Source organism: Desmodus rotundus, chromosome 9, assembly GCF_022682495.2.
Source record: "Desmodus rotundus isolate HL8 chromosome 9, HLdesRot8A.1, whole genome shotgun sequence".
NCBI classification, from domain to species: Eukaryota; Metazoa; Chordata; class Mammalia; order Chiroptera; family Phyllostomidae; genus Desmodus; species Desmodus rotundus.
The window spans coordinates 58,810,468-58,823,203 of NC_071395.1; the positions used below are offsets into that span (position 1 = coordinate 58,810,468).

General features: G+C 43.2%; 1 protein-coding gene across 2 annotated transcripts in view; it reads left to right on the forward strand.

The window, feature by feature from the left end:
- Positions 1–612: 612 nt before the first annotated feature.
- Positions 613–12,736, forward strand: part of TRIM58 (tripartite motif containing 58) — a 36,026-nt gene continuing 23,902 nt past the window's right edge. For both annotated transcript variants that reach the window (XM_053911331.1, XM_024560645.3), the window contains exons 1-2: positions 613–1,306; positions 3,597–3,692. In XM_053911331.1, coding sequence (XP_053767306.1) covers positions 689–1,306; positions 3,597–3,692 — 714 coding nt within the window. In that variant the 5' untranslated portion in view covers positions 613–688. The remainder of the gene's footprint in view (positions 1,307–3,596; positions 3,693–12,736) is intronic.

Consider the following 12,736-nt stretch of genomic DNA (forward strand, 5'->3'; position numbering starts at 1 on the left):
AAATTACATTTTGCTCAGAAGGCAGACATGTCTATTTTCCTGTGACCTAATGCCTCACTGAACTCATCCTCAGTCAGGATCACATACTTTCTGTCAAATCATCTTGCTCCTTCCCTGTCTTTCTCAGTCTCCCCATGACACAGGTGCAGCACTGACTGCCTCTGCTCATTGTCCTTCTGAGGAATGTCTAAGTCTACAGCATCATCACCTCTGAGATTTTCTTTGCAACAATCAGAACACCCTGCAGCTCCCCATGCCCAGGACCTTCTCTGAATGCAGTCAAATGTTCTGAATGTTACTGGACTATAGACCTATCATCACACACACATCTATTAGGGTGTCTATGTTCCCTTCAACTCATCTACTCATTTTTTTAAAAATCATGAACTAATTAACAGGAGGTAGAGAGATTAAGGTTTGGAAAAAATATATCAAGAAATCATTATGTGTGTAGGGATGAGGAGGCCATGAACACAGTGGAGGAAGGAGCTCAGCCCCGTCTCCAAATTTACTGGTGGTAAAAGCAGGAGCAGAGTACCGGGAACAGTGAAGGGCTCCAGTTAGAAACGTCCAGTTGCCTGGAGACCTGAGTGCTAATTTACCCTAGTGGCCCAGGGCCTGTGCCTGTTGCTTATCACTGGGACTGGCTCCTCCGGCCTCCTGACCCCAAGCCTGAGAATAAAACCCAATGGTGTGCACGCTCGTCCTCAAGCAGGGCCCCTCCCGAGCGTGCAGACGACATGAGTTGATAGTGCAGGAAGCCGGCGGCAGGGCCCCTCCCGAGGGTGCAGACCGACCTGAGATGATAGTGCAGGAAGCGGGCGGCAGGGACCCTCCCGAGCTAGCAGACTGGAGGGAGGTAGCACCGACACTCGAGGCTGGCAGCATGGCCGCGGGGTCGCCTGGGCAGCGGCTGCGTGAGGAGGCGCGCTGCCCCGTGTGCCTGGACTTCTTACAGGACCCGGTCAGCGTGGACTGCGGCCACAGCTTTTGCGTGAGCTGCATCTCCGAGTTCTGCGACAGGTCTGACAGGGAACAGGGAGGCCTCTTCGCCTGCCCGCAGTGTCGCAGTCCCTTCACGCGGGAGGGCTTCCGGCCCAACCGGCAGCTGGCCAGCCTAGTGGACAGCGTGCGGCGGCTGGAGCCGGACGAGCGGCCCTCGTGGGCACAGTGTGCACTGCACGGCCAGGAGCTCAGCCGCTTCTGCGAGGAGGACCAGGTCGCGCTGTGCTGGGCGTGCTACTCCGGCCCTGAGCACAGAGGCCACCACACGGCACCGCTGGAGGAGGCCGCCCAGCGCCACCAGGTGAGCTGTTCTCTTGGACGCACTGGCAGGCTGACTGGCCTGGAAGAGCCCTCCGACCACAGCAGGCCCAGCAGAGGTGCCTGTGACCTCCCGGAGACACGGTCCGGTGATACCAAGGACTTCGCGCCTGCTGCCCCCACGCCCGCGCGCCCTTGCCCCTCTCCCCCACTCTTCTCCCACTCCGCATGCCCCTGACACTCGCCTCTGTGTGCTCCCGGCTCCCTGTCCCGCTGAACCCTCTCTCCCCAACTTCCGTGCTTCCCGGGCATTCCCGCTCTGAGCCGCCCCTCCCACAGCGCACTCAGGTGGGTTGGGATGTCCCTGCTTTTGCTCCAGGGTAACCCCATCTGGGACCCCTGTTAAGGCGTTCAGACGCACATTTCTTGCAGGGATGGCCAACCTTTTGGCGTCTCTGGGCCACACTGGAAGAAGAGTTGTCTTGGGCCCCACATTAAATACACAAACACTAACGGAAACTGGTGAGCAAACAACAACAAAAACAAACAAACAAAAAAACCCCACCAGGTTTTAAGTAAATTCACGAATTTACGATTTTGTGTTGGGCCGAATTCATAGCCATCCTGGGCCGCGGGTTCTGTATCCCTGTGAAGGTCCCCCTCTATCAGGTAGCCTTCCCGTCAGGTACTTCTAGTCTCCTTTTTCCAGGCTGATCGTGTGGGCCCCACAGCTAGATCCCTAGCATCAGGACTGTACAAGTGCCCATCTTTTTGGTGAAGGCATTCTAGCCACTACGATTGGCATCGTGCCTTCCTTTTGCATAGTGTTGATCTCTACCTTAATACTGTTATCAAAACAGTATGGGATCTGAGCATTAGTTAAGAATAGTGCCTGGGCGGGCACAGGGCCCTGAAGTAGGAATCCAGGAGCTAAGGGCACAGGGCAGGTCTTTATTCAATTCATATTCGAGGGCTCAGGATGTGAGCACTTCACTGAAGAGGTGCTTCCTACCAGTATTTGGCCCCCCAAAGGGACATCTGTGACACTCTATAGAGTTCTCCATCCTGGTGCTCTTCTAAAGTTCTTGGACATACTCTGAACGCATTTAAATCCGTGACATCTGCAACAGCTACTAGCACAAAGAAGGTCAAAGGCTTATTTATACTGACATGTTTTCCTGAAATAGCATCACAATGAAATAAATTTAAAATACTTTTTAAAAAAATGTTAAGCTTGGTTTTGTTGTTTTAAAATAAGATTTGGGGTATTTATCCCCTCAGCTACCTTCTGGACTTGCCTAGAAACATTTCTGAGTTTTCTCTTTGGTTTTGGTTGCCATCTACAAAACTCAGATGCTGGCTATTTTCTAGCTAGTTTTTTTGTAGAATGTTTCTGCCTTTTTTTTTTTTTTTCATTGAAAGCACCATACAGAGCATGTCTAGTGTAATATTTCTAGAGACGTTTTCGATATTTTTGTAGTCTTTCAATTAAATACCAAATAAATATCTTCTGAACTTCTTTGCCTTTGTCTTGATTGGCTGGGCTCTATGTTCTGTTTGTACAGTTGTCTTAACCCACTGAGATCCAGCAACATTAGCCTAGTAGCTGCTGTCCCCAATCCTGCCAGGCCTTAGTCACCTCATTGATTTTGCCCAGTTTCTCCCATGGGAGGGAGCTTCCCTCCATCTATGTGATTCTACTCCTTGCAAACATTAAAACAAATGCCACTTTGGTCACATTAATTCCACCACAAATCTACTATATTTTATCAGCATTATGTTATGTCATTATCATCATTATCAATCATTTTTATTGAATAAATTCTAACTTACATGGTTTCTTGTTGCCTAATAATACTAAACATTTTTCTGATTATAAAGTAGTAAGTAATTACTGCTTACTAAAGTAGTAAGTAGCTGTCATCCTGCTCTCTATCTATGAATCTGTCTCTACTTTGCTTGTTAGTTCAGTTTGTCCATTAGATTCCACATATGAGTGAAATCTTATGGTTTTTGTCTTTCTCTGACTGGCTTATTTCACTTAGCATAGTGCTCTCCAGGTCCATCCATGCTGTTGCAAAGGATAAAATTTTCTTCTTTAACATTTTGGTTAGTTACAGGTTTACTATTTTAAATAATGCTACAGTGAACATACTTTTACTAAATCTTTGGTTATGTCTGGCATTAACATTTAAAGTGTATTTATATTTAACTTAGCTGTAATGAGGTTGGACATCTTTGTGTGCTCACTGGGCCTGTTCTAGGTGATCTTTGTAATGCCTGACACACCTGGTTAGGTGTCTGTAATGGTCTCAGCATATCTTCCCAAACAGGCAAATCTCCAGACAGCCCTGGAACTTGTGAGGAAAGAGATGGAGGAGGCCTTGAGTCAGGAGACCAACCTTGGGAAGAAAACTGTCATTTGGAAGGTATGAGAATGTTGTTACTTCAGGAGGCTTGCCTGCCTGGAGGATCCAAATTTGGGTCATTACATCACTCTTCCCTGCTCCAACACTTTTGTTACATCTCTGTCCTTCTTACCTGTACCCCAACCTGAGTTACAAGTAGCTTTGCTGACTTGGCTCTCACCGAAACTCACTGACTCACCCCTAGAGCCTCAAGCAGAGTCTCGTACTGCCACTGCGAGTGTGAAGACTGGACTTTCTGGATGAATGAGTACTAAACATCCCTTAGCATTGATGTAGATGAAGCAGAAATAGACACGATCCCTTGCATATAGAGAAGTAACATCTGAATGTTCAGCCTCTTTATCATATATGTGTTCTCTCTTCTATACATCGTTGGCTCGTTTCTTTTAGTCACTTACACACAGAAAGAGAATGGTTCTCAGATGGGTGGATTTGCCTTCTAAACTGAACTTTGCAATATCGGTAGATACTTTTTATTGTCACAGCTAGGGACTGGGGGGTGTTACTGGCATCTAATTGGTAGAGGCCAGAAATGCTGATAAGCAGCCTACGAATGTACAGGACAGCCCCCAAAACTCACAATAAGGAATAATCTGGTCAAATATCAAATAGGGTCTATTTAGATTGAGAAACTATATATAAAAACTATATGTGAAATATAGTATACCATATAGAAAATTTATAGAATATTATTTTTTATAGGGTTAGAAATAGGTTTTGAGTTAAGGTTAATGTTAAGATTAGGGTTAGTTTTAGGGTTAGGTGCAGGGTTGAGTTTTTGATTCTTTGAGGATTTGAGTTTTAAGGTTAGGGTTAGAAATAGCTTTGAGCTCAGAGTTTGGGTATAAATTAGTTAGGATTAGGGTTAGGATAAAGGCTAGGGTTAAAGTTAGTTTTAAGGTAAGGGTTGGGGTGAGGGTTAGGTTTTAAGTTAGTGTTACATGTAGAGTTGGGGTTATGGTTAGAATTAAAGTTAAGTTTCAGTTTAGGATTAGAGTTAGGTTTGTATTAGTTTTAAAGTATAAATTTGGGTTAGTATTAGATTTCGGGTTAGGGTGAGGACTAGTGTTGGGTTAGAGTTAGGGTTAGGTTTGAATTAGTGTTAGGGTTAGAGTTACAGTAAGGGTTAGGTCGAGTTTATGAGCAGGGTTGGGCTTAGAGTTAGCTTTAGTTTTACCTTTGATGTGTACATTAAGGTTATGGTTAGGGGTTGGGTTACGGTTAAGTTTAGGTTTAGCTTTAGACTTGAGATTATGATTAGGGTTAGAGATAGCTTTAAGGTTCGGGTTTAGGTTTAAATTAGGGCTGAGGTCAGGGTTAAGTTGTGAGTTAGAGTTAGGTTTACCTTTAGGGTTAGAGTGAGCTTTAGGGTTACAATTAGTGTTTATTTTATAATTAGAGCTAGGGTTAGTGTTAAGGTTAGAGTTAGCTCTGAGATTGGTGAAATGGTTTAAATGAGAGTTAGATTTAAGTTTGGGATTAAACAAGTTTAGGATTCACTTTATTTTTTATTTTTTTAAAGATTTCATTTATTCATTTTTAGAGAGAGAGGAAGGGAAGGAGAAAGAGAGGGAGAGTAACATCTATGTGTGGTTGCCTCTCATGCGCCCCCAACTGGGGACCTGGCCCGCAACTCAGACATGTGCCCTGACTGGGAATCAAACCAGAGACTCTTTGGTTTGCAGGCCAGCGCTAATCCACTGAGCCACACCACCCAGGGCAGGATTCCCTTTATGTTTAGGGTTATGGGTAAGTTTAGTGGTATAGTTATCTTGAGATTAGGGTTTAGGCTTAAATTAGAAATAAATTTAAGGTTAGGGTTTGGTTAAGTGCTAGGGTTAGGTTTAATTTTAAAGTTAGAATTATGGTTAGGGTTAGGTTTTGAGTAAGGGTTTAATTTATGCTTAAGGTTAGAGTTAGTTTTAGGGTTAGGGTTACACTTATGGTTGATTTACTGATTAGCATTAGGGTTAGTAGTAAGGTTAGACTTAGCTTTGAGGTTACAGTTTAGGTTAATTTATTTTTTAAATTTTATATTTATCTGAGTGTTTTTATCAGGTGTATACTGTAGTGATTAGACAAGTATATAATTTCTGAAGTGAACCCTGATAACTTTAATACCCACCTGACATCACACATAGTTATTACAATATTACTGACTGTATTCCCTATGCTGTACTTCATACCCCTGTGACTATTTTGTAAATTCTTACTCCGTCCAACTTGTTCACCCATCCTTCCCACCTCAGTTTTCACTGTATCTGTGTATGTCTCTGTTTTGTTTGTGTGTTTATTTTGTTCTTTAGATTCCACATATAAGTGAAATCATATGGTATTTGTCTTTCTCTGTCTGACCTCTTTCACTTAGGATAATAACCACTGGGTACATCCATGTTGTCACACATGGTAAGATTTTGTTCTTTTTTATAGGTAATATTCCATTGTATATAAGTAACACTTCTTTTTTTTAATTGTTATTCAATTACAGTTGTGTGCCTTTTCTCCCCATAGCTCCACCCCACCCCAGCTGAACACCCCACCATCCCCCCCTCCACCCTACCCCTTGATTTTGTCCATGTGTCCTTTATAGTAGTTCCTGTAATCCCCTCTCCTCACTGTCCCCTCCCCACGCCCCCTTGCCAATGTTAGATTGTTCTTAACTTCAGTGTCTCTGGTTATATTTTGTTTCCTTTTTTCTTCTATTTATTATGTTCCAGTTAAAGGTGAGATCATATGGTATTTGTCCCTCACCGCCTGGCTTATTTCACTTAGCATAATGCTCTCCAGTTCCATCCATGCTGTTGCAAAGGGTATAAGCTCCTTTCTCTCTGCTGCATAGAATTCCATTGTGTAAATATACCATGGTTTTTGGATCCACTCGTTTGCTGATGGGCACTTAGGTCGCTTCCAGTACTTGGCTATTGTAAATTGTGCTGCTATGAACATTGGGGTGCACAGGTTCTTTTGGATTGGTGTTTCAGGGTTCTTAGGGTATAATGCCAGCAGCAGAATTGCTGGGTAAAAGGGCAGTTCTATTTTTAGTTTTGTGAGGAAATTCCATACTGTTTTCCACAGTGGCCTCACCAGTCTGCATTCCCACCAACAGTGCACTAGGGTTCCCTTTACTCTGCATCCTCTCCAACATTTGTTTGTTGATTTGTTTATGTTGGCCACTCTGACCGTTGTGAGATGGTACCTCATTGCGGTTTTAATTTGCATCTCTCTGATGGCTAGTGATGCTGAGCGTCTTTTCATATGTCTCTGGGCCTTCTGTCTTCCTTAGAGAAGTGTCTGTTCAAGTCCTTTGCCCATTTTTTCATTGGGTTGTTTGTCTTCCTGGAGTGGAGTCATGTGAGTTCTTTATATATTTTGGAGATCAGGCCCTTGTCTGAGGTATCATTAGCAAATACGTTTTCCCATACTGTTGGTTCTCTTTGTAATTTAGCGCTGTTTTCTTTAGCCATGCAGAAGCTTTTTATTTTGATGAGGTCCCATTTGTTTATTCTTTCCTTTATGTCCCTTGCTTTAGGGGACATGTCTGTGAGGATGTTGCTGCATGGAATGTGTGAGATCTTATTGCCAATGTTTTCCTCTAGGACTTTTGTGGTGTTAATGACTTATATTTAAGTCTTTTATCCACCTTGAATTTATTTTTGTGTATGGTGTAAGTGGGTGATCGAGTTTCATTTTTTTGCACGGAGCTGTCCAGATCTCCCAACACCATCTGTTGAAGAGGCTGTTTTTGCTCCATTTTATGCTCCTGCCTCCTTTGTCAAATATTCATTGACCATAAAGACTTGAGTTTATTTCTGGGCTCTCTGTTCTGTTCCATTGGTCTATGTGCCTGTTTTTATGCCAGTACCAGGCTGTTTTGATTACAGTGGCCTTGTAATACAGTTTGGTATCAGGTATTGTGATCCCTCTTGCTTGGTTCTTCTTTCTCAATTGCTGCAGCTATTCGGGGTCATTTATGGTTCCACATAAATTTCTGAAATGTTTGTCCTATATCTGTGAAATATGTCATGGGTACTCTAATAGGGATTGCATTGAATCTATAAATCGCTTTGGGTAGTATGGCCATTTTGATGATGTTAATTCTTCCAATCCATGAGCATGGTACATGCTTCCATTTGTTTGTGTCTTCCTTAATTTCTTTCTTCAGTGTTGTGTAGTTTTCTGAGTACAGGTCTTTTACCTCCTTGGTTAGGTTTATTCCTGGGTACTTTATTTTTCTTGTTGCTAAATCGAATGGGATTTTTTTCCTGATTTCTGTTTCTGCAGTTTCGTTGCTGGTGTACAGGAATGCCTTTGATTTCTGGGTATTGACTCTGTATCCAGCTGTTTTGCCAAATTCATTTATTAGGTCGAGTAGTTTTTCGGTGGAGTCTATAGGGTTTTCCATGTACACTATCATGTCGTCTGCAAACAGTGACAGTTTCATTTCCTCCTTTCCAATTTGATTGCCTTTTATTGCTTTTTCTTGTCTGATTGCTGTGGCTAGGACTTCCAATACTATGTTGAATAGGAGTGGTGAGAGAGGGCATCCTTGTCTTGTTCCTGATCTTAGTGGGAAAGCTCTAAGTTTTTGTCCGTTGAGTGTGATGTTGGCTGTAGGTCTCTCATATATGGCCTTTATTATGTTGAGGACTGCTCCCTTTATTCCCACTTTGCTGAGTGTTTTTATCAGAAATGGGTGCTGTATCTTATCGAACGCTTTTTCCGCATCTATTGATATGATCATGTGATTTTTGTCTTTGCTGTTGTTGATGTGATGTATTATGTTTATTGAATTGCGAATATTGTACCATCCTTGCATCCCTGGGATGAATCCCACTTGGTCATGGTGGATGATCTTTTTAATATATTGCTGGATGCGGTTTGCTAATATTTTGTTGAGAATTTTAGCGTCTATGTTCATCAGCGATATTGGCCTGAAGTTTTCTTTCTTCGTTGTGTCTTTATCTGGTTTTGGGATTAGGATGATGTTGGCTTCATAAAAAGAGTTTGGGAGTCTTCCATCAGTTTGGATTTTTTTGAATAGTCTGTGAAGGATAGGGGTTAGCTCTTCCTTAAATGCTTTGTAGAAATCTCCTGTGAAACCATCTGGTCCAGGGCTTTTGTGTGATGGTAGTTTTTTGATGACTGCTTCAATTTCCTTTGCTGTTATTGGTCTGTTCAGGTTTTCTGCTTCTTCTTCATTCAGTTTTGGAAGGTTATATTTTTCTAGAAATGTGTCCATTTCATCTAGGTTTTCAAATTTCTTAGCATACAGTTCTTCATAGTAATTTCTTACAATCCTTTGTATTTCTGTGGTATCAGTTGTAATCTCTCCTCTTTCATTTCTAATTCTGTTTATTTGGATCCTCTCTCTTTTCTTCTTGATGAGCCTACTTAAAGGCTTGTCGATTTTGTTTATCTTTTCAAAGAACCAGCTCCTGGATTCATTGATCCTTACAATTGTGCTTTTAGTCTCTATGTCATTTAGTTCTGCTCTGATCTTGGTTATTTCCTTCCTTCTGCTTGCTCTGGGCTGTCTTTGTTGTTGTTCCTCCAGTTCTTGTAGGCGTAGGGTTAGGTTGTTTGTTTGAACTGTTTCTAACTTCTTAAGGTAGGCCTGTATTGCTATGAACTTCCCTCTCAGGACTGCCTTTGCTGTGTCCCATAGGTTTTGGGTTGTTGTGAGTTCATTTTCATTTGTTTCCAGGAAGTTTTTGATTTCTTCCCTAATCTCGTTCTTGACCCATTCATTGTTTAATAGCATGCTATTCAGTCTCCATGATTTTGATTGTTTTGGGTTTTTTCCTTTGGGATTGGTTTCTAGTTTCAGTCCCTTGTGGTCAGAGAAGATGCTTGATATGATTTCCATTTTCTTGAATTTGTTGAGGCTTGCTTTGTGTCCTATCATGTGGTCTATCTTTGAAAAAGTTCCATGGACACTTGAAAAGAATGTGTATTTTGCTTCTTTGGGATGAAAAGCTCTGTATATATCAGTTAAGTCCATTTCCTCTAGGGTATTGTTAAGTGACACAATATCTTTGTTGATATTTTGTTTGGAAGACCTGTCCATTTTTGATAGTGGGGTGTTAAAGTCCCTTACTGTAATTGTGTTGCTGTCAATATCTTTCTTGAAATCCTCCAAGATTTTCTTTATGTATTTGGGTGCTCCTATGTTGGGTGCATATATATTTACAATGTTTATGTCTTCTTGGTGGATTCTTCCTTTGAGTGTTATGAAGTGACCTTCTGGGTCTCTCTTTATGGCCCTTCTTTGGAAGTCTATTTTGTCTGATATGAGTATTGCTACCCCTGCTTTTTTTTCCTGTTCGTTTGCTTGGAAAATTTGTTTCCAGCCCTTCACTTTCAGTCTTTGTAAGTCTTTTGTCCTGAGATGGGTCTCTTGTAGGCAGCATATGTGTGGGTCATGTTTTCTTATCCATTCAGCTATTCTATGTCTTTTGATTGGAGCATTTAATCCATTTATGTTTAAGGTTATTATCGATAGGTAGTTATTCATTGCCATTATTTCCTACCTGTGTTCCTCTGTCTTTCTCTTTTCCTTCCTTTCCTTAAAGCAGTCCCTTTAGCATCTCTTGCAGAGCTGGTTTGGTGGAGCTGTATTCTTTTAGACTTCTTTTGTCTGGGAAACTCTTTATTTGGTCTTCTATCTTGATTGAGAGCCTTGCTGGGTAAAGTAGTCTTGGTTGCAGGCCTCTGGTTCTCATTACTTGGAATATTTTTTGCCATTCTCTTCTGGCTTGGAGCGTTTCCATTGAGAAGTCAGTTGCTAACCTTATTGGGGCTCCCTTGTATGTTACTTCCTTTTTCTCCCTTGCTGCCTTTAAGATCCTCTCTTTGTCTTGGAGATTTGCCATTTTAATTATGATGTGTCTTGCAGTGGGTCTCTTTGGGTTCCTCTTGCTTGGGACTCTCTGTGATTCCTGGATTTGGGTGACTTTTTCTCTCCTCAGATTAGGGAAATTTTCCATCATTACTTTTTCAAACAGGTTTTCTATCCCTTGCTCTGCTTCTTCTCCTTCTGGTATTCCTATTATACGGATATTGTTACGTTTCATGTTGTCCTGCATTTCCCTTATTGCCTCTTCATTCTTTCTGAGCCTCTTTTCCTTTTCTTGCTCTTTCTGGGTGTTTTTTTCTACTTTGTCCTCCAGCTCGCTGATCCGATCCTCTGCTTCATCAAGTCTGCTTTTTATTCCTTCTACTGTGTTCTTCAATTCAGAAATTGTATTCTTCATTTCCTCTTGGCCCTTGTTGATAGTTTCTATTTCCTTTTTCATGTTGATATAGTTTGCAATGAGTTCATTGTAGTTTCCCTGTAGTTTCTGGTAGTTCTCTTTGAGCTCAGAGAGCTCAGTGAGCTTACTGATGACCATTGCTTTGAACTCAGTATCTGATATTTGACTTGCCTCTTTTTCACTTAGCATTCTTTCTGAGACTTCCTCCTTTCCTTTCATTTGGGAATTGTTTCTTTGTCTTCCCATTGTTTGTGAGACTCTTCTTGTTGGACTCTGCTTCTTAAATTGCTCTATTCTGACTCCCTGGGTTTATGGTATGAACTTCTATGGTAGAATGCCAATGGGATTCGGTGGTGCTGTCTCCTTAATCTCCTGTGCTCACTGGTCTTGAGCTGACGTTTATGGGTTTAACACGGTCTAACTCTAGTCTTTTCAGCACTCCAGGTTTTGTTGTCTCACCTGTGGGAAAAAGAGAAAGGTGGGAATAAAGGAAAAAAAAAGATGGGAAGGAGGGAAAAAGGAAATAGAAAAGGAGGAAAGGAAGGAAGGAGGGAAGAAGGAATAAAGAAAGATCGGAGGCAAGATAAGAAGGAATTTTAACAAAAATTAAAACATAGAAATAGATAAAAGAAGGCAGGAAGAAGACATAAAAATGGTAAAGGATGGGAGGAAGAAGGAATGAAGAAAAAAAAAAAGAGAGAGGAAGAAGGAATTCAGGGGGAAAGGAGGAAAGGAAAAAAAAAAAAAAAAATCTTCTGCTGGCTTTAAACCGGTCAGGTTAGTTCTACTGGTCGATCTGTCTGTGCAACAGGAGGGGGTGGTTGGAAGGATTGGTTTCACTTTTCTCCCTTCCTGGGCCACACTCTTCACCGTTATTCAGCCTGCAGACTCCCCTAGCCCTGCAGCTTCCCTCTGCTGGGTGTTCTGCCTTTTTCCTAGAGAGCTAGTAGGCCCTGCAGGGCTCTATGCTCAGGTGTTAGGTAGGCGTTGTAGGTGTGGTCCCTGGCAGGCAATCAGGCTGTTGATCAGCCAATCCAGCAGCTTTGTTCTTGGGACGCGCAAATGGCGGCTCCAGCCGCTTTGGCTTGGGATGCGTGTGCGCGCAGGAGGGGGATCCAGCTGCTTTGGGTTTGTGAAGCTCTCAAGCGGCTTTGTGCTTGGAGCGTGCAGCCTGCCGATCCAGCCGCCCTGGGCTTGTGTCTCTCAGGCGGGCGGGGCCGCCCTGGGACTGAATCACGGGGCACTCGGGTCCGAGGTTTTGGGCCTGTGGGTGGAGCAGCTAACCTCTGCTCCAGATGCTCTTGGAGGTTTCAGGTGTTGGCGCCCCTCCGGGGTTTCATGTGTGTGCCCCCAGTTCGCTAATCGCGTGCGCGCAACCAGACCTCAGGTGAGCGCCAGGGCTGCTTATCTGGTGCTCGCAGTCCAGGGCGGAGGCGGGAGGGGCGCCAGGGGCGGCGGCTGCTGCCGAGAGTTCTCTAACTAGCCCCTGAGTGTCTCTATTTTCTTTTTCTTTTTGAGAAATTCCTCCTATTCAAGCCCCCCTGGTCCAATCAAGCACCTGGCTGCTTACAGCTCAGCCTTGCCCTCTCCCAAGACTCCTGCAGCAGCCCCTGCGCCTGGGCTGGCGCTTCTGCCGCCCTTGTACCGCGCAGTCCCGGGTCCCGGGGCCCCGGCCCCGGGGACCTTATTGTCCTTAAGCACTCTTCTTACCGTCAGATCTTTCAACGTCCTCTAACTTTGGTCTCTGATCTTCATATATGCTGGAATACTGTTGGCTGTTCGCTCTGCTCC